General features: G+C 42.7%; 1 protein-coding gene across 2 annotated transcripts in view; it reads right to left on the reverse strand.

Moving 5' to 3' along the window:
- The window catches only part of abr (ABR activator of RhoGEF and GTPase), a 270,755-nt gene that overhangs the window by 212,989 nt on the left and 34,729 nt on the right, over positions 1 to 23,037 (reverse strand). Inside the window, exon 1 of one of the 2 annotated variants that reach the window (XM_079608307.1) lies at positions 3,046 to 3,355. The exons of the other annotated variant lie outside the window; for it this stretch is intronic. Within the exon in view, the coding sequence (XP_079464433.1) occupies positions 3,046 to 3,106 (61 nt within the window). The 5' untranslated portion in view covers positions 3,107 to 3,355. Of the gene's footprint in view, positions 1 to 3,045; positions 3,356 to 23,037 lie in introns of those variants that run through there. 2 annotated transcript variants of the gene reach the window in all.

Consider the following 23,037-nt stretch of genomic DNA (forward strand, 5'->3'; position numbering starts at 1 on the left):
TGTGTGTGTGTGTGTGTGTGTGTGTGTGTGTGTGTGTGTGTGTGTGTGTGTGTGTGTGTGTGTGTGTGTGTGTGTGTGTGTGTGTGTGTGTGTGTGTGTGTAATATCTAACACAGAAACAGGACTTCAAAAAGAGATGCAGATTTACAGGAAGTGACAGGAGGAGGGATCATCTCAGTGAGGGAGAATAATCCCACGAGACGCATGTTCTACCAGCCAAATTCAGTCTAACAAAGAGAGTTTGACCACAGCTGCTGGATCTGAACACACACACACTCTTCACATCAATGTCGTACTAAGTTTACTGCCTCTCAACCACTCTGAAAAGAGGAAACCATGACAACAGAGCAGTAGAGCAGGCAGGAGATGATATCAGCGAGGCAACTGGAGAAAATGCAGTGAGGAGGTGGAAGAGAGATCCAGAGAGATGAACTGAATATATGGCTTTAATAACCAGATTGAATCCATTTGCATTCCAGAGACCAAAATGAATAGATAAACAAACTGATGAAGAGAGTTTTATGTTTTCAGAAGACAAAAAATTCTGGCAAAGTGAATCCTCCTTTGGCATGTTATGAAAACATCAAACACAATATATATACCGCTGTTAATGTACTCTCACTAATATTATTATTAGCCCCTACGGAAAGATCACGTCATTTGAAATGTACATCTTTTATTAAGCAAAAAGCTTCTTAATGTTTAATAACACCCATACATTATTTATTGCCTGTACTTTTTTAACAAGGCCATACCTTCAACACTGAACAAAAAAGGTTCAAGGAACAATGAAAACAGTATCAGTCGAACACAGAAACACTGTTACTGTTATAGAAGCGGTTAATGAGGCTTGTAACTTTGTTAATGAGTTGTTGGATATTTTGTAAGAGACTGAACAGAAAATATCTAAATATCAGGGGCTGAAATGTCTCGGTGCCCTCTTGCTCTTTTGTTCTCTTAAAATCTCCCTTTCTCTCTCTATTTGAATTGAGTGAATTGGTTGTTTCATATTCACTAGAGGGCAATAGTAATAAATAGTAAAAAAAAACAATAGTATTAGAACGATTAATAAAAGTTTGTTTACATAATATATGTGTGTGTACTGTGTATAATTTTTTTGTATATATATATATATATATATATATATATATATATATATATATATATACAATCACACATGCATATACATTTAAGAAAAATGTGTTATTTATATATACAAATTGTATAAATTATGTATAAATATATGTATAATATATCCATGCAATGCAAATATTTCTTAAATATATATACACATGCATATATATATGTGTGTATTTATATATACAAAATACTTATACACAGTATACACAAAAGTGAAGAGTAAAGGTCCAAAAGTTTCATATGCGTTTTTTCGTATTCGTCATTCGGTGGCTCTGAATTGTCAAGACACCTCTCAAAATGCTTGCTATGGATGCGAAAAACGCAGAAAATCGAACCAGATCCGAATTTTTTTATGACGGACGAAAGTTTCGGAGGCAGTGTGTAAATGTGATTGACACAACGTGAGGTCGTATTTATTTTTTAACATGCAAAAATTCCAGACTCAGTTTGCAAGGACCTTAAATCAAAAGTAATAAAGATAAAACATTTAGAAAAAAAGATATGTCAATAATTGTAATAATCTACCGGTATTTAGTATAATTGCAATAATCAGTGTTTTACCTCTACTATGGTTTTCAAAAAGAGCATATGAGCAATGACATGATAATACTGAATTTCCCAAACAACACACAAACACACACACAAACATGTGAGGGTGTAAATAGGGGAGGATGAGGGGTGTAAACTAATGACATCTTGTGGAGCGATTGCCCCTTTTTCCCGAATTGACAATTAAAACAATTATCACACAGAACAACAAACTCCATCATTCATGCACAAACGCTTAAAAATCTCATATAATTTAGTCAGAAATGATGGGGTGGGGGGGTTGTGGAGGATTAGTCTTTTCCTGGTTAACTGCTCAATGCATTCTCCTTAGTGAATGAAAGAAGCTCTCCCTCAGCAGCCCCCCCCCTCCTCCCCTCTCTCTCTCTCTCTCTCTCTCTCTCTGATCTGCGCGTTTCTGCCAGTCTTTCCCCCATTTAACGTTCTCTGAAAGCCCTTTATGTAACTCAACCTTACAGCCGGAGCAAATGAACGGCAGACTAAACAACCACAACAAGTGCATCTCCTCTTCCTAGCATTACCCACAAACCCCTGCTGACAGCTTCTGCCCACATGACTTCCACCCAAAAGATAAAGAGCCCATCAACACAACATTTGGATATTCATGAGAACATCGTGTACTTTGGGTCTCACACAAATAAATGTGAAAAAAAATCACTGTTCACCATGAAAATTTAGTATATTTTTAATAAGTGCATGGAAATGGTACCTTGAGAAAGATGAGAGAGAGGAAAGGAGGAAGATAAAAAAAAAGAAAACCAAAAGGTAGAGAATGGCGAGAAAACAGGGATGAGAGAAGGAAGAAATGAAAAGAGGTAAGAGGAGGAAAATAGAAGCTAAAAAAAGTAAAAGAAGAAAGGAATGAAAAAAATGGAAAGACAAGGAGAAGAGAAGGAAGACGGGATTGAAAGTGGGAAGAAAGGGAAAAGAGAAGATAAAGAAAGATAAGACATAAGACAAGGATGCGAAAAGAAAAAGAAAAGGCAGAAAATAAGAGAAAACAGGAATGACAAGGGAAAAAGATGGAATATGACGGAAAGAGACTTTTTACTTAAAATAAAAGTAGCCTACAACCTATGACCTATTAAGATAAGAATACCACTGAACAGTACTTTGATACCATGGTACTATTTAACTACTATATTTATGTATCATTGTACAGGGCTGACAGACGTCACAGAACAAACACAGTTACTAAACATAAACAACAAACACAACATGCTCGAGAGTCTCATTCACATACAGCAAAAGATAACATTATTAGCACAGGCAAATTCAGCACAACTCTCACACACGAGCAGAGATGCTGGAACGAAGAGGAAAGAGGATGTATACGTACTGCTGTAGAGAGTGTTTATCCAGGAGAGCCTGGGCAGTTCGCGAGTGCTCAGGTGCTCCATCCCCCCGCCTGCCGTCTCCTCCAGTGCTGCGTCTCCTCTGATCTCTTCCCTTACACTAGCTCTCTTTACTCGCCCAAAACTCGTCTGATCTCCTTAGTGATTATGGAGGCAAATGGACATATCTGAGTTTGAGATACAGAGCCGCTATGTGTTGCTAAGGAGAGATCGACGTGTCAGTGTGTGTCAGTTCGTACTACAGCTCCTCACATGTAACACAGGCTGGAGCCGCTCGCTGCCAACGGTTGCTATGGGAAGGAGAGACACTCCTCCCCCCTCTCTATCGCTCTCTCTCGCTCGCTCATTCACTCTCGTTCAATCCCCTTTTCTTCAGTCCACTGCCTCAATTTTGTCATTTCATAATAATTTCATTCTTATCTCTAAATAGTATAGTGGTTGCTAAGACAAGTACAATTCTACTGTTGTTTATATTCAGGGTTATGAACTGGAACAAACAACCATACGTTTAGTATGTAACTCAGTCCCCAACTGTTTGTGATTTAGATTTTCACCTAAAACAGCTGAGAAAAAATTTAAAGGTTAGCCTTAAGGTGCAAAATTTTGTCAAATATTCATGGAAAAAAAAGGTCCATTGTATATTGTCATTAGTGTAGCGATATATAAAGCTTACACAGAAGTCAGTGTCAAATCAAGCGGTTTTCTGTTGGTCAAAGCAGATGTCCGACCTCGAGAGACTGAACAGAAGAAATGAACTGGAGAAGATTTCCACTCAAAAGAAGGTGGCGCCTCAGAGCACACCTACCTATTACATAATCGCCACGGACCAAATGTAGTTTGAAGGGGGTTACCAGCTAGAGCAAACTTTGGCAATCAAATCGAACACAAATCGAACTGTCCGAAATGACACCAGTTCGTTCTTCAATTTCACTTGAAATCAGGGCCTCTAAAGTAGAAATTGAACCTGTGATTCCAATGGATCATGTTTAATACTGTAAAGTTGCTTGCTCTAAACCAATCTATTGTATAAAGTACTATATAAATAAACGTGACGTTACTTGACAGGAGTGCCGAATTGCAGAGCTCGTGCTAACAACATATCCACATCACTATGATCAGATGCTTTCTTAAAGGGCACCTATTATGGAATTTTGAAATTTACCTTACATGTAGTGTGTAACATAGATCTAAGTGAACAAAAACATCCTGCAAAGTTTGAAATATGAAAGTGTACCGTATATAAAGTTATTGTCTTTCAAAAGTAAGAGTCGACTCTGAGTCATTTTTATGAATCGTTAGAAGACCGAAGCTTTTTCTCTGACTAGATGACGTCAACTTGTCAAGTTATTTGAATACGATACGCCCAGTTATTGCGCTCCAAGGCCAGGGAAAACTGGAGACGCTGTGTTCTGAAGTGCGACTCAAAAGCCAACTTTTTTCATCTGCCCAAGGAGGAGCATTTGAAGACTAAGTGGCTACAATTCATATAACTATACCACAGAAGTATAGTCCGAGCCTTGTGCTTTGTTCGCGCCATTTTGAAGACGATTGCTTTTTAAATGCAATCAAACTTGGATTCGCGAGCCGGCTGATATTGAAGGAAGGTTCAGTTCCAAGTGTATTTGCATCAGCTTCCTCCTCCGTATCACAACCTGTAAGTGTTATTAATAATTGTTGCTTTTATGTTTTATGTAGCATGCTTAATAATTATTTTGTTTGTTGTCTAAGCACCGTTTAGCTTCTAGGTCTTCAATGGCAATTGTATTGTTTGTGAAGTGTTTGTCGTTGTTTTCGGAGTTGTCTTAAAGAATAGAATAATACCTTGTAGTAACGTAACTGCATTTTTTTATTTTTGTAAAAACGTTATGTTTATGCATCGGGCTAATGCAAACAAAGACTGATTGTGCTTTTACAATATGAACTCTGGGCTATGCTCGCTAACATAACATTAAATTCTTTATCTTATTTTTTGTTTTTTACTACAAACTACAAAGGAGTGGACTATAATCATTATTATAACACGATTTAATTGATAAAAGCATCATTGTACTCTGTGTTAAACAATAAGTATTATCTCTGTAAACACTGCTGGGTCATCACAGATTAGCGTCGCGCAAAGGAGGGGTTTGGAAAAATTAGTCGTTGAACGAATCATTTGGGAGTCGGTGAGCAAATCAGGTAAAAATAAATGCATATTATACGAAAACAAAAGTGTTTTTTGACATTGCATGCACGTAAACTGTTGTTGGGGACTCCCTAAACAACATTAGGAACATTTTAAATGTCATAATAGGTGCCCTTTAATTGTTTTCTCACCACTGACATGTTTTTGTGTGTTTATATTGTTATTGAGAGGAAAATGCATAGAATAATGAAAAAGTGAGTATATTGGGGGTTAAGTCCTGTCTGGTGACCAGAATATCATAAAGACTTCACCCAAGAATGAAAATTCTGTCATAATTTACTCACACTCATGTGGTTCCAAACCTGTATGACTGACTTTATTCTGGTTTCTTTCACAAAATAAAATATATGTTGAAGAATGTTCAACCAAACCATTTTGACTTTCCACTGATTACCACTGACTTTCATCAAGACATTTGTCAAAATATGCTCTCTTTTTTTGTTCTGCAAAAGAAAAAAGATTTACAGGTTTGGAACAACATGAGGGTGAGAAAATTATGACAGAATATTGATTTTTGGGTGAATTATCCCTTTAAGAGTGGGCTGTACGCAAATACATAGCAAACACTAAGAACTTCCTAGCAACCGCAGATAACACAGTTCATTCAAACTCCTCGTTCACCCCAAACTCCTCCACAGGGATTTGGGTTGATGTGGTAACAACCCCCTGCTCTCCAGAAAACACAGGGTATGTGTTAGGGTTGGGCAATTTAACAATTATACCATTTATAAATTTTTTTGCCTTTGGATGATCCTCAATCTCATTGTAAAACTTAATAAAGTTTAATGTGCATAAAGAAAAACCTGTTCGTTTTGTTTATATGCACCAATATGACAATACAAACTAACAAACATCAACATTAACCATGTATATGTGTACTAAAGGATTTGAATATATATCCACACAGAGACCTTGTGTAGAATCTTGAGTGATGACAAACAAATCGCTGCATCAGAGATTTGAATCAATTCATTCACTGAAAGTTTGAATTGAGTCATGGAAATAAAATAAATCAAAGTTAACAATTTTAAATCCACTTTTTCATAGATCTATTTAACATGTATGTCTTGAATTTTATTCTTAAGCAAGAGCGAAAGTAAATATTGTCTCGCTCAAATTTCAACTCAATATTCAGACAATGGGCCCTATTTTACCGATCTAAGCGCATGGTCTAAAGCGCAGGGCAGTTCACTACTTCACTTAGGGCAAATCCACTTTTGCTAGTTTAACGACAGGAAAAATGGTCAGCGCACCAGGCGCATGGTCTAAAAGGGTTGTCCCTTTTCTCTTAATGAGTAATGGGTGTGTTTTGGGATTTACGTGCGTTAAACCAATCAGAGTCTGATCTCCCATTCCCTTTAAATGCCAGTTGCGCTCACGCCATGGCGGATTCGCTATTTACATGATGGAATTTGATAGTGGAAAAACATATTGCGTCTCCAAAACGCAAACGGAACTGCTCGTGCGCGAGGTAAAAGTGCGCAAGCAGACCATCTACGGGACAAGCCAGATTCCACCATATCTTTATACAACAATAATAAGCTTTTACATTGTAATCTTTTTATTACAAATATTTGGCATGTTTGTGTGCTGCTGTGCGTTCCTGTGTCTGTAATAAGCAGAGTATGCGTGTTGTGGACCCGCCTATAGGCACACATTACTAACACGCTCTTTAAATAACAAAAAAAATATTGCGCCATTGACTTTAGACCAGGTTTCAGTTGGTAGCGCAGTCTATTTCTGTTGCCTCAAAATAGCAACGCGCCAACAATGCGCCTAAACATACCTCGCTTTCATACCCAGCACGCCCATGGGCGCACAAATGCATTTGCCATTTAAACAATGTGGCGCAGGACGTAAAAATTATAACTGCGTCGGACTGAAACTAGCTAAAGACACTTACGTTGCGCTTGGCGCTGCATTGCGCCGGGTGTATGATAGGGACCCAGGTGTACTTGTCTCATGCTGCAATTTGCAAGGGTATCATACACGTTTATCATTACATGAAAAGAAAGTAAAGTTAAAGAGTAAAAAAAACATCTCTGTCTAACACTATCACGAGTCTGGAATCTGGTCTGATGTTTTTTAACACTGTTTTACCGTAGGAAAACCTACGGGCCATAGTATATTGATTAATGCAATATTTATAATGTTTCCAATTAGTCACTTTGTCGCCAAATCATTGCAAATATATTCTAAACATTCAAAACATTGCTCAGTGTGTGTTTATATGTTTTGAAGAGAAAGCAAGAATGGGGAGAAGAGGACAGAAGATGGATGGAGAAACACACACAGCAGGAGTCTGGTTCCAAAGGCATGAAAAAATTAGAAAAAAATCACTGAGGAGTGTGTAAGGTCTGTAGCAGACGGCCATGACAAATCTCTTTCTGTCGGTTCCTGTGGCAGCTCATCTTATTCTCACTGGTCCTCCTGATGAGGTTGATGGTGCTCATGTTGAGCACATACTGTGTAAGATATGCCCATCTCACAATGGCACACTCTAAACATCAGATACATCAATCTGAATACAGGATATGCATGTATGGTTGATGTAATATCTCTCCAGGGTGTCGTACAGTATATGTGTATCAAAAAAGTATCTATTATTATTGGTTGAATAATGCATTTGTAGAATATACAAGTATTTCAGTTTAAAGCTGAAACACTTTTTATGCTTTTCAAGCTTAATATCAAAATAATTCTAACAGCATGAAACAATGTGTTGTGACATTCAATCATGTGGCGAGACAATATGTTTTTCTGCCATGTCACACAGCATTAATCCATCACACCAGATTATAACTGCACTAGTGTACTTTACTAATATCTTACTTGAACTGAAACTAACAAGATAGCAGTTATGATATGTGATTTAATTTATTTAAATAACTTCTGTTTAATAAATTTCCCTTATCCACATAATTAACTATTGTTATTTATTTGACAAGATTTGGTAATGGGGTATTTTCTCCTCTGCACAAAAACATATACACTTTATTTAATGAATGTATATGTAAACTACCATTCAAAAGTTTGTAGTCAGTAAAAAATTCTGTTTTGAAACAAGTCTCTTGTTTTAACCAAGGCTGCATTTATTTGGTCAAACAATAAATAAAAAGAGTAATATCGTGAAGTATAATTACAATTTAATATAAATGTTTTCTATTTTAATATATTTTGAAATGTAATTTATTCCTGTGAAGGCAGAGCTGAACTTCCAGCAGCCAATACTCCAGTCTTTAGTGTTATGTGATCCTTCTGAAATCATTCTAATAGTATGATTTGGTACTCAAGAATTATTATTAGGGGTGGGGCCAAGCACTGATGGTTGAACAAGATCATCTTCAGACCATGCCAACAAAAAGTTATGAAATTGTTGAGGGAGAAGCTGATTTCGTCAAACCGTTCTCGAATAACACGATAACAAATTCAACAAAGTGCCCGCCAAAATAAACGTGAGGCTATATCTCTGCAAAACTTTAGCGTATTCTGACTAAACTTGAGTGCGTGTTATGACAACCATGACTTGAGGCTTCCTGCACAGTTTCGGCACAGCTAGTGGTCAGGAGATGTGAAAATGAAAGTTTTTGCTTATAGGGCAATTCCAACATTATGGATGTGACATTTGCAGTCAAAACTTGAAAAATAAATTCTCTGAGAACAGAATATTGAACCGTCTGTTTATATATTCATAATCCCTCACTAAAGTACTCCAGACATTAGAAAAATTATCAGTCTACACACGCAATTTATATTTTAGATGAGTGAAATGTATTACGGACATGACAAAAAAAGTCTCTAAGTTTTAAGGTGACAACGTGTTTTTTAGAAGTTCTGTGAATTACACTGTGCAAACCAAAAGTAACACATTTTGTCATAAAAGGCTTTATTTTACAAATGCATTTTCACCTGACTCTGACCCCACCACATCAATTTAGTCACAGCGTCACCTATTGGTCAAAAGTGTTAAACCATTAAATCACATTTCTAATGATCATTCAGGTATTTGATCTTAAAGGTGACATATTATGCCCCTTTTCGCAAGATGTAATATAAATCTATGGTGTGGATTGTGAAATTTCAGCTCAAAATACCCCCCAGACTATTTATTATAGCTTGTCAAATTTTCCCCTATTTGGGTATGAGCAAAAACTCGCCCCTTTTTGGGTGTGTCCCTTTAAATGCAAATGAGCTGCTGCTGCTGCTCCCCGCCCTGTTCAGAAGACGGCCGATTCTTTACACGAGCTTCGGATACTCCGGCAATGACAAAACACGAGAATCTCACATCCAAAATCTCAGAAATAACCAGTAGTGGAGTGCAGCCTTACAGAGAGACTCAGGAAGAGGTTGCAACTTTTAGACGCACCTGGGCGTTTCTGAATGTTTAGTGGATACATTTATGTAGTTGTTGTGGAGTTACATTGATTCATCTCATCCACTTACAAGAACCATCATGTTTAACTTTTACACAAGTTGACACAGTTTCCTGATGTCTTTATAAGACAGCTGTGAAATTTTTTGGTCAAATAGTGTTCTGTGCTGCTCGTCTGTGCAGCCAACAACAGAACAGTTTGCATGCTTTGAGCTTCAAACTTTTACCATTGCTAGCGAAAACCAAATGGCGGCGCCGTGGGTGGAAACGTGCAGATTAAGGAGCGGTAATATTATAATAAGATCCCCTTCCTACGTCAGAAGGGGAGCGAAATCTGACCGGCTTATTTTTTTACATGCTTGCAGAGAAAGGCTCACCTAAACAAATATACTGGATTGTCACTTTTCATGTTTTCTGTGTTGGTAGATGCACCGGGGACCCGATTATAGCATTTAAAAACGGAAAAAGTCAGATTTTTATGATATGTCCCCTTTAAATGTATTTAATTGCTCATTGTTGCAGTTATGCTCCCAGCAATGTTGGCATGCCTTATCGTGTTCTTTGTGCTTGGCCCCGATAATTGCTGCTTGCAGCTATATTTATTATCATTATTATTCATTTTAAAAACAGATGAACTGCTTAAAATTTTTTCAGGATTATATGAGGAATATAAAGTTCAAAACAGCAGCATTTATGTGAGGGAGAATTTTATAGAAATTGCATTAGATTTAACCCCAAAACAAATAATACTAGAATCTGAGTACCCCTAATTAATAATGATCCACATCAACACACATTTCAATACGCGGTTTCACACTCTTTCATTAGGACGCTTTAATTAATCTCTCTGAACTACAAAGGACTGCTTAATTCACAAGAGGCATCTCACCCGATCATGGAACTTAATACATCATGCCTTGGGCAATAAGGAACCCCCATAACAAACCCCTAAAAAGACATCCCTGTTACCCCCAAACCCCACCCCCACATACACACACAGAGGCAAGGGTTGTGATAAGCCAGACTGAACAACTTCAATTAGGACACAAAGGCGTCTAGGGAGGATTCCCCCCAACCTCTCACAGCAAGCTGCCGGCGCTAAACCCAAGACAAAGAACACAATCCACACACATACACGTACAGTATACTCGCTCAATACAGATTCATAAACACTAAACAGTGCATCTCAGAGTATCCACTTAAACACTCAAGATCTATACGTGTACAAACTCATAAACTAATGTCTCGCCAGAGGTCGTTTGAAGTCAGACTTTTAGAAAGGCCCCCAAAGACCCCAAATTAAAGTGCTGTCTCTTGCCAAGTGTGTGTGTGCGCGCGTGCGTGCGTGTGCGTGCGTGTGTGTGTGTGTGGCCACTCGTGGCAGAGATAAGCAGCAGTTCATTAAATATGGATCTGACATAACACACACACAGCTCTTTGTTTATGGATGAAGGCCACCAGGACGTCAACACAATGGGGACTTGTGATAGAGATGGGCTTCACAAAGAAAAATAAGATTGCACACTAGACTAATGAAAAAAAAGAAACTTGAATTAATCTGATTAGTGTAGGGGTGTGCGATATAGTCTATGATAATATCGTGATTGTTGTTTTAATGATGTGCGATCTGAAATTATTGAGTAGGCTATATGTCCCTCACATTGCAAAAACACACATAGGGCCCTATTTTAACAATCTGAAATGTAAATATCAAACGGGAAACGCAAGTAACTTTGTGGGCGTATCCCGGGCGCTATTGCTATTATACCGGCGGGATAAATGACTCTTGCGCCCGACGCAAATGTAAAATGGGTTGGTCTGAAGTAGCTTCATTATGCATAGGTGTGGTTTGGGCGTAACGTGAAATAAACTAATCAGAACGTCCTCTCACATTCCCTTTAAGAGCAGGCGCGCTTGTTCCATGGCGGATTGCTATTATAACGGCGAATTTGCCAGCGCACGCCAGGAGCGGTTCACAGCCGAGGAGACCGACGTTCTCGCCAGGGCGGTAAAAGACAGAGAAGTGGCATTGAATGAGGATGGGTGAAACCCACCAAAAATAAGCTTCGGTTAAACAGGCGTATAATAATTTGGGTAAATGTGTAAGCTAGATTTATGCCTATTTTTTCCACATCTTCATGGACACAACAATGATTTCCCTCGTGTGTTAATATTTTTCCTTGTAATTATGTATGATTTTCAAAAATGAAAACTGCTGCGTCCGTTTAGATTAGAGAATCAAAGTGTATGCGTGTTGTTCACATGCTACATTATGGCCAAGCATGCACCCTTAAAATAGCATATGACTATCGCGCAACGCACCACTGTCTTTAGACTAGGTTTTTCCTGGTCAGTGGCAGAATTGTTTTTTTTAAACTGCAAAATAGCACCAGGGAGCGTTTGCACTGGAACACGCCTCTTTTCGCTAAACCGCACACACATATATAAAAAAAAATATATATATATATATATATATATATACACATACATAACATACAATAATATACAATATATATAACATACACCGATTAAAAAAAAAAAAAAAAATGTAATATTGTTAAATATTATGACAATCACTATATAGTATGAGCTCAGAAATTGCCTCTCATTTCCTGAAACACATAGCAAGTAATGTATATGCTGACGACACATTGTGGGCTAGTAATCTAGACATGTTTTGACATTAAATACTGGATTTATTTTACAGTGTATGTGCTATGTTGACAGGCTTCAATCTGCAGGTGTGAAAGGAGAGCTGTTCCTAGATCAGTTCGGTAGGGCTTCTCATTCAGAAGAATGAGACAAAGACTCACGTCCTTCTGAGTGGATGTGCTGGCACACATTCAGTGCAAACAAAAATCAGTTTGATCTATTGAGGTCACAGCATTGTGCTCTGATTGGCTAGTGGGTACAGTGGTCGGATATCTGTTTGTGTGCACAGAGCATCTAACAGTGTAGTGATCAAACATGAATATCATTGGTGTGACTAAGGGTGCTGCTTTCACACTAGCAGTTTAGTTCAAAACCCTTTGTTTGTAAATTACACTATGCCAGGTGTATTTTTGTTAAGGAGAAAGTAACAGACAGTGATAAAGAGAGAGATAGAGAGCAAGGTAGCTCTATCCGAGCACTTGGTATTTTTCCAAAATATCATACCTTGCCTGGGGCAAACACTGTTCTCTGACAAACTAAAATCCATTAGTTTATACAGATGCACTCAAAGCCTCCTGACCACACACTGAAACACACAAACACTCTGCTGCCATCTAGTGATGCCGCTGTGTTAGCATTCTGGTAATATTTAAAGGTGAACTATGCCCTTGTTGTAACACTTCCTCCTATCTAGTGATGAGAAAGCCAACCGTAGGCCAAACGTCTGAAAAACAACTCTGTGGCTCTATTTCTATATCTAAAATGCACACTCAAAGATGTGCTGAACTGTGAATCTAGTCAAATCTAAAGGCTATTATTAGCAAACACATTAACCATCAAAATGCAACATGACCTTTGATGCATTACTGCTTTTAAAAAATATAGTATACTATTATATTATATATACAGTGTCCTTGTTACATGTTACATGTACTTACCATAGAATAATTCAAGTAAATAAACATTTCCAATAGGGTCCTCACACCATCAGTGCTTGGGCCCTAATTATGCATAATTACATGCTAACCCTCAAACAAATCCTAATTCTACCCTAACCTTAGTAAGTACATGTAGTTGCTTAATATTACTCAGTACTTAAATATATAATTACACTGTAACAATGACACCTTAAAATAAGGTGTAACCATTCATGATTATTAAGTAAATTCATTACGTGGCATCCCTCCAGCAGCAAATATTCTCCCAGGTATATAAAATAAGGTTAACAATTGGCCTGAACATTGATGTTTGTGTATTGTACATTGATATTCATTTCACAGTTACTCAGGGCTCGATTTGAGGGGGACATGCGGGGGATGTAAAATCACCATCCCCTTTACCATTCCCATTAGATTAACAGTGTTGTGTTCTTGTGTATTATGTAAAATGTATCATGCAAATGAAATATTTAAAAAAATTCGCAATTTAGTAAATGCTTTTATTCACTTTGAATGAGCTTCATGCGTACAAACTAACACTCAAGCAAACACACAAACATACAGTAACTGTACACTAACTGCACTGTCAGCATTCCACTCCCTCACAAACAATCTCATATCTCCTTGAAAAGTTGTTTAAAGAGACAAACAGCATTCATAAAGTTCACATCTTTCCATGTTCATGAGGGCAGCTCTAACTTCTGTGGTTACAATATTCGTAACTAGCAGCATATCAATATCAACCGTTCATAATGTCAGATCAGGCAGGTTAAGAGGGGTCAAAAGTCAGACAGAAACTTTTTCCTCAACTGTAGGCAAAGGCAGGCGCGTTTCAAATCAGCTTCTGCCCGGGAGACTAGCGCTAACTATTTTAGCGCCATCTGCTGCATTAGAAGAGAAAGTTACTCAACTGCATTTGTGAGAAAATCTGCCAGGACACATTTGTGAGAAAATCGAGCCGAGAGATCTCATAAAAAGCCAAGTGTCTCACAATCGTTGTCTCACAAGATATGCATTTGTATGCACTAGATTTGGTATTTATTCAAGGGTTACATGCAATTTGTAGGATAGTTTGTATTTATTTGTGAAATATTATCAAGGCTCATTTATTTATAAAACACAATATTGGTTACACCACTGTGTTTTCGCTCAAATTGACCTTTGTATTTGAACACTGCTCTCTGTTTGTTTATGAGTCAAGTTTTCCTTTGCAAAGCAGATCAAGTTTGTTTGCGAGTAGAGTTTTCTTTTGCAAAGCAGATCGAGTTGGTTTGCGAGTAGAGTTTTCTTTTGCAAAGCAGATCGAGTTTGTTTGCGAGTAGAGTTTTCTTTTGCAAAGCAGATCAAGTTTGTTTGCAAATAGAGTTTTCTTTTGCAAAGCAGATCGAGTTTGTTTGCAAAATGCGTGCGTGCGTGTGTTTGTTTAACTATACTTTTGAGGGCCAAATGACCTCAACTTATATAGTGAAATTACATGACAACCGACATACAGGTCTGAAACAACATGAGGGTATATTATGACAGAATTTTTTTTTCATTTTTCATCATTTGTTTTTGGGTGAACTATCCCTTTAAAAACAATTCTGCTCTGATAGACTAAAGCCAGGGTCACAGGGAGACAATGGCTTTTGTCAAATTCATCTGTTAAGAGCACACAGGATGCAAGCCTTGCAGAAATGTCCAGGACTTCTCCATTTGACCTGGTTCGAGACAGAACTGAGACTGATGAAGAGGGGAACGCTGTGAAAATATATTTAAAGATGGCCATCTTTAAGCAAGACTGTTTGGATTTATATGAAATGGTAACACTTTAAAATAAGAGTCCATTTTTTAACAATAACAGTATTGTTCATTGTTCATTTCAATATTTACGAATACATTTTATAGTTGTATCTCTTAACATTAATGCACTATGAACTAACATGAATGATCAAGGTATACTATGTTAATATTTTTTACATAAAAAAAGTACAGTACATTAAAAAAATTTTTTTAATAAAGTTCAGCACTATTTTATGTGTTTTCATTCAGTATCTATTTGAAAACTTAGTTGATTAATCAGTTCTCTTACGAGAGATACTCTCGTACTGCGTTGTCGTAGCAACGCATTGGGGAAAATCCTTTTCCACGAGAATACTGAAGCAAAAAATTATCCTTAATTTTGTATCTATGTAAAACGCTTTGCCACAGCATACAGACCTAGACGAGACAGCTCGCGCGCCTATTGGCTGCTGTGCGGCAAAAGCTTAAGCCAATCGAGCGAGCCCTTGAGTGACGTCACACCCAATGAGGGCGCTTCGCGCCCTCCCGCGTCACGTCCCACCGAAACGGGCGTGGCTTAGGGCTATATATTCCGCTCACAGGCTTATGAACTCTGATTTTTTATCCTTCAGCGAGGACAACTCATCGCTGATCCGAGTGAAGAAGCTGCGCCGTCGAGAGAGCACCTCAGCGGGAGAAGTCACGACAAGCTGCTGGCACCGCCGCCTTCGTCGCCTTCCAGCTGCGCGTTCCGGCGCCTATATATCCTTTCACTTATTGAGTGTGTGTGAGGTCGCCGGCGCGACTCACACTTATTTCTCTGTTGTATCTCAAGCGGCGTCTTTCTCAAGATGCCTCTTTGCGGTTCGTGCAAACGGACCACGCTCAGCGACGGGGACCGCCACGTGATATGCGCTTCCTGCCTGGGCGAGGAACACGCGGCTATCGCTCTTGCGGATGGCGGCTGCCATCACTGTGAACTACTGCCTCTGGCGACTCTGCGGACTCGCCTGGCGTCGTTCCAGGAGCCCGTGTTCTCCGCTGTTGTGCCACGCCGTAAAAAGCGCCGTGCACAGCGGAACCCAGAACCTCCGGCAAGCCACCCAAGTTCGCCGGCGCGCCCGCGAACTGTGTCTCCGGCTTCCTCAGCGTCGATACCCGACGGACAGCGACCGCAGATTGCCGCCGCTTCCGTCGACGACATCGATGACATCGACATCGACGCCATGCTGAGGGACGAGGACTCGTGCTCGGTTTTGGCTTCCGGCAGCGAGGATTGGGCGAGCTCTGCGGATCTCGCGCCCCCTGCCCCCACGCCAAAAGGAAAGAGAGCGAGCATCGAGGCGGAGCTCATGCGCGTTCTCACTCAAGCCACGGCGAGCCTTGGCCTTGAGTGGGTTTCGCCCGAGCAGCCCGCTAAAAACCGGCTGGATGGCTATTTTCTGCCTGGGGAGAAGTCGACGCCTGTCTCAAAGCCCGCCCCCTTCCTTCCTGAGCTTCACGAGGAGGTCGCGAGAGCTTGGACTTCCCCGTATTCTACGAGGACGAGGTCATCTGTTTCTCTAGCGTTCTCCGAGGTCGACGACGCTAAGAACAGAGGTTACCTTTCCCTCCCGCCGGTCGAAGAGCCTATCGCGGCCCACTTATGCCCACCCTCCGCTGGACGGCGGGCTAAGATGGCGCTGCCTTCAAAGGCTTGCCGCACGACGTCATCCCTGCTCCGTCGCGCTTATGCCGCCAACGGACAGGCCGCGTCGGCGCTGCACTCCATGGCGACGCTACAGATCTTCCAGGCCGATCTCCTCCGCAAGCTGGACGAGAACGGACCCGATGCGATCTGCGTGGCGAACCTGAGAAGCGCTACAGACCTGGCTCTTCGCGCTTCGAAGTCTGCAGCCCAAGCCATCGGACGCAGTATGGCGGCGATCACCGTGTCTGAGAGGCACCTCTAGTTAACACTCTCAGACATGCCAGAAGCAGAACGGACCGCGTTCCTCGACGCCCCGCTCTCCCCTGCTGGCCTCTTCGGGACTTCGGTGAAGGACTTCACCGACAGGTATGCGGAGGTGCAGAAGGCGACCCAGGCTATGAAGCACTTCCTGCCGAAGCGCTCCAGCTCTGCAGCAGGCCGTGCGAAACCGCCCGCTCAGAGCTCACAGCCGAGACCGCCGCCCAGCTCCTCATCTCAACGTCGCCAGACCCAGGGCTCGAGACCGCGCTCTCGCTCTGCCGGTCGCCGCCCCGCGCCGCGTGGCCCGCGACAGAAGGTAGCGTTGAAGCCAGAGCCCCCGAAGACATCCTAGCACTGCTAGGGAAGCGTCGGTGTTCAAGTCCCGCTGCGGCCGGACCCTCACCGAAGCTCACCGCTCGTGCAGTCCCAAGCGAAGCGATTATACCTGCGATCATTGCAGCCAACAGGCGTGTCTCACTGGCCGCTTGCCTGCACACAACAGCCGTTTTCACGGCTACCCAGATAAATCCATTAAAGAGTGCATTTTCTGGTGTCCCGGCCACGGCCGATGGTGTTTCTTGTGTAGTAAATCTGCCCGCTGTAATGTGCACATCCCTACACACAAACACGGCCCCACACACAGGGCCCGCGCACATAAAATCGACTCAGTTCGATTGCGCGTTAAAAGTAGCTCACGTGCCCACTACCCAGTGCCCACTAATGCTACCTCCTGCTCATCGCACGGTTTCTGTAAAAACGAAACCTGCGTGCAGGCGCTCCGCTCCGGCGAGCGATGCTATAAAGGTGGTAAACGTGCCCGGTCCCCAGTGCCCGCGTTCCCACACAAGCATCACGGTTCCTACGGAGCCCGTCCAGCCCTCCCTCTCCCGCCTAAATGCTGTCGAGGGGTCGAGCGCGGACATTCTGCCCGCTTTCATAAGCGCGGCCCCGGCCTCAGATGTTGCGAGCGAGACATTTCTGTCACAGCTCACGAAAGCCACTGTATCGCGAGTCGATCAGAGCGTGCTTTTCACTCAACCCCTAGCTACACGTGCAGATGCATGGGAGAAGCTTCCCGGGGTTTCAAAATGGGTGATAAACATCATAAAAGAAGGCTATTCGCTACAGTTTCGCAGACGCCCTCGCCGCCACACGGCGCGCGTCGAGACTTCGGTAGATTCGAATGTAGCACACCTACTTCGAGCCGAAATTCAGAAACTTCTGAGAAAAAGGGCTATCGAACCTTTATCTCAGGCTCAGAGCGAATGGGGGCTTTACAGCAGATACTTCCTGGTACCCAAGAAAGACGGGGGTCTCAGACCCATACTAGATCTGAGGCAACTGAACAGAGCGCTTGTGAAACGCCAGTTCAGAATGCTAACGACCAGAAAAATCCTCGCGCACGTTCGCCAAGGAGACTGGTTCGTGTCAGTAGATCTAAAGGACGCGTATTTTCAAATACAGATTGCGTCACGTCACAGGCGATTTTTGAGATTCGCCTTCGAGGGCCAGGCATACCAGTACAAAGTCCTGCCGTTCGGCTTGTCTCTAGCACCCCGTACATTTACGAAGTGCATGGACGCAGCACTCGCTCCCCTCAAACTGCAGGGTGTTCGAGTGCTGAACTATTTGGACGATTGGCTCATTCTAGCCCAATCTCATTCAGAGATAGTGGCGCACAGGGCCCTGCTGCTGAGTCACCTCGAGAGTCTCGGTCTCACAGTAAACTGGGAAAAGAGTTCGCTGTCCCCCAGTCAGAATATTTCTTTTCTGGGACTGGAACTGAACTCGCTGTCGATGACAGCGCAGCTGTCACAACAGCGCGCGCTGCGCATCCAGCGCACAGTCAGCTCATTTCGCTGCGGCGCTGTTCTCCCTCTAAAGAGCTTTCAGAAAATGCTAGGTCTGATGGCCTCAGCATCTGCAGTACTGCAGCTGGGTCTGCTGCGCATGCGCCCGCTGCAGATATGGCTCAAAGGAAGGGTGCCATGCAAAGCATGGGCCACCGGTCGGCTTCGCCTCAAGGTCAATCAAGCTTGCGTTGCAGCTTTGAAACCATGGAGGTCAAAAGACTGGTACCTGTCAGGTGTAAGCCTAGGGACTTCCTCGAGTCTGAGGGTGGTGTCTACGGACGCATCCAACGCAGGATGGGGAGCGCTGCTCGAGGGCAGACCGCTGTTTGGCCTTTGGTCAGAGCGAGAGAAGCTCTTCCACATAAACTGCCTCGAGATGTTAGCGGTGTGCAAAGCGCTCACTCGCTTTCGTCCCCTGATTATGGGCTGCCATGTACTGATACGTTCAGACAACATGTCAGTGGTGTCATACATAAATCGCCAGGGCGGCCTCAGGTCCCTGTCATTATACAGGCTGACCAAACGCCTCCTGATATGGGCGCGCTGCAACCTCCTTTCACTAAGGGCGGCGCACGTGCCGGGGCACCTGAATGTTGGACCAGACGTACTGTCCAGGAACCGCGTTCCGGCAGGAGAATGGTCATTACACCCACACACAGTACAACTGTTGTGGAGGAAATTCGGCAGAGCGGAAGTGGACCTCTTTGCGTCCCCAGAGAACGCTCACTGTCTAGAATTTTTCTCGAAAAGCAAGGACGCGCTGGCTCATCAGTGGCCACGCCGCCCCCTATATGCTTTTCCCCCTGTCTCCCTCCTGACTCAGGTGGTGGAGAGGATCAGGGAGGAAGGATGCTCAGTGCTGCTAGTAGCGCCGCTCTGGTCGAATCAACCCTGGTTCCCAGCTGTGATGCAGTTAGCCAGCACCGCCCCGTGGCCAGTGCCTCTGAGGAGAGATCTACTCTCTCAAGCGAGTGGCTCGATTTGGCATCCTCACCCGGAGCTATGGTCCCTTCATGTGTGGGCCATCAACGGGTATCCGCTGACCTCCCTCAGGGAGTGTTAAACACGATCACACAAGCTAGAGCTCCGTCTACACGGCGGCTCTATGCGTCTAAATGGTCTGTTTTTTCTGGCTGGTGCACGTCTCGCGGCGTGTCACCCCCAGACTGCGGAGTGACAGAGGTTTTGTCCTTCTTACAAGAGATGTTGGATAGCGGGAGATCCCCTTCCACACTCAAGGTATATGTGGCGGCTATAGCGGCTTTTTCTGAAACCGCACACGGCCAGTCCATAGGAAGGAACGATTTAGTCATTCGGTTCCTTAAAGGAGCTAGGAGACTTAATCCACCCAGACCTCCCACAGTTCCCATTTGGGACCTTTCCACGGTGCTGGACGCCATGAAGGGTCCTCCTTTCGAGCCTCTTCAGGAGATTGATATGAAACACTTGTCGCTCAAGACGGTGTTTCTCCTGGCTCTCGCTTCAGTGAAGCGCGTTGGGGACTTACACGCGCTCTCAGTGAGCGCGTCGTGCATGGAATTTGGGCTTAATGACTCCAGAGTCGTGCTCAAACCTAAGCATGGTTACGTTCCAAAATCCCTAAACACACCGTTTAGGGCGCAGGTTATTTCCCTGTCTGCCCTTCCGGTCATCGGGGATAATATGGACGAAAACTTAATCTGCCCGGTGAGGGCATTGAGAGCTTACGTGTCGCGCTCGTCTGCTTTCAGGCAGACAGAGCAGCTTTTCGTTTCGTTTAGTGGGCGTCTCAAGGGACTAGCCACTTCGAAACAGAGCCTATCCAGATGGATAGTGGACGCTATAGCTCTAGCGTACGCATCCAAGGGCATTCAGTGCCCTTTGGGTGTTAGGGCGCACTCCACGAGAAGTATGGCTTCTTCGTGGGCTTGGTCGAGTGGGATTGCCTTACAGGATATTTGTATGGCGGCAGGCTGGGCCTCACCGTCTACATTTATCAGGTTTTATAACCTCGAGGTACCCGCCTTACAGGCCAAGATATTATCGGTTTAAATAACCGTATATTGTTAGACTGACATTTCTGTCGTCTATTATGGCATTTTTATGCTGAAACTGCTAGGCGCAGTTAATTCTGTACTGATCTGCTATGCGCAGTGTATTCTGTACTGATCTGCTAAGCGCAGTCAATTCTATACTGATCTGCTAAGGCAGTCAATTTGTGAGAGATGGTGGTTAGAGCCCACCTCTTTCAGGATTCTCTGTGAGTCCTACAGGTGATTATGTACTATATGAACCCCAGCTCAGTGCTCTGGGTCTATGGTGTCGGATCACTGCACACACGGCGTCTTACAGGGTGTTCCCCAATGCGTTGCTACGACAACGCAGTACGAGAGTATCTCTCGTAAGAGAACGTACTCGGTTACTAACGTAACCTCGGTTCTCTCTAGAGAGAGGAACGAGTACTGCGTTTCCTGCCGTGTATGCGCTCTGGTTGTTTCGCTGTTAAAAATCAGAGTTCATAAGCCTGTGAGCGGAATATATAGCCCTAAGCCACGCCCGTTTCGGCGGGACGTGACGCGGGAGGGCGCGAAGCGCCCTCATTGGGTGTGACGTCACTCAAGGGCTCGCTCGATTGGCTTAAGCTTTTGCCGCACAGCAGCCAATTGGCGCGCGAGCTGTCTCGCCTAGGTCTGTATGCTGTGGCAAAGCGTTTTACATAGATACAAAATTAAGGATAATTTTTTGCTTCAGTATTCTCGTGGAAAAGGATTTTCCCCAATGCGTTGCTACGACAACGCAGTACTCGTTCCTCTCTCTAGAGAGAACCGAGGTTACGTTAGTAACCGAGTACGTTATCGGCCAGTATGGTCCAACCTAGTTATCGTTATCGGTAAAATCCACTATCGGTCGACCTCTAGTTTTTCACTTTCAACTATATGTAAAAAGATATTTTTCAACATAGGACGTTTTCAAAACAATTCTACACATGTAATAGTGGGGATGTTGAAAATTATTTTAATATGCAAAACTGTGTTAACCCTCTGGGGACCAAAAACGCGCAGGCGCGTTTTGCTCGTTTTTTTTTTACATAGCAGGAAAATAGACATAAAATACTCTGTCATTTTTGGTCATACAGACTTAAGAAATATGAAAAAAGAAGCTGTTAAATGTCTACTTTTTTATGTGTCCACTTACAATCGAAATAAAACATTGTGCTTTTGTAAAATAAAGAAAATATACAGGGTGTGCTTTCTGCCTCTCCGTCTCCGTGAACTATTTTTCTGAAGCACGTCTCTAAACTCAAACAAAACTCAGCGAATACTATTCACTCAGACATGAGAAATATATCTTTATAATTATTTAAGTGTAGTTTTAAATTATCTAATTCAAAACTAAAACAAATATTCTCTGTTTATGTAATCTATATAAAAAGAGCGAGTTCTCATTTAAGCTCATTATACCTCCTTATCTTTTAATGTGACCACGCCCACGCAGAGCGCACTATTGAAACGTAGTCGGTTACTAACGTAACCTCGGTTCTCTCTAGAAGAGGGAACGAGTACTGCGTCGAAAGACGCTACGCTACGGGAAAGATTTCTTTTCCGAGATTGAAGCCTAAAAATGAATCCTTAATTTTGTAAAATTTGTAAAACGCTTTTCTGTAGCATACAACCTTAGGCAGAGCAATTCGCGCGCCCATTGGCTGCTCTGCCAGAAAAGCACAGCCTATGTGAGGCCAGTGACGCTTGACCAATGAGCCGAAACGGGCGTGGTCTATAAATACGAGCATAGCTGTCTTCCACTCTGATTTTCACCACTGAAGCGACGCAGCGTGGGCACGCACGGTCTGAGACGCAGTACTCGTTCCCTCTTCTAGAGAGAACCGAGGTTACGTTAGTAACCGAGTACGTTCTCTTACGTAGAGTTCTCTCGTACTGCGTCGAAAGACGCTACGGGTACCCCTGTAACACGCCGTGCGTGCTCTTGGACCGACACAGACACCCGAGGGCGCGCGTGCCCTGGCATACAAGCGCCTACACCAAGAATGTATAGGGAGAGCGGCTAGAATTAGCATCATCCCTTTATAATAGTGCCCCTGAGGGCATAATAACATATATATGTAAATAAATAGATATATATGAGGGGTCATAGCATGCTCATGGGACGCATTGTCAGTGAGTGATGCTTAAAACATTGGAGTGACCTGGGCCGCAGGTCAGCACTCTTTCCAAGCACTCTTGAAAGACAGGTGTTTCATGTCAACTGAGTGAATAGGCTCGAAAGG

This window comes from Phoxinus phoxinus, assembly GCF_949152265.1.
Source record: "Phoxinus phoxinus genome assembly, chromosome: 3".
In the NCBI taxonomy this organism is placed as follows: Eukaryota; Metazoa; Chordata; class Actinopteri; order Cypriniformes; family Leuciscidae; genus Phoxinus; species Phoxinus phoxinus.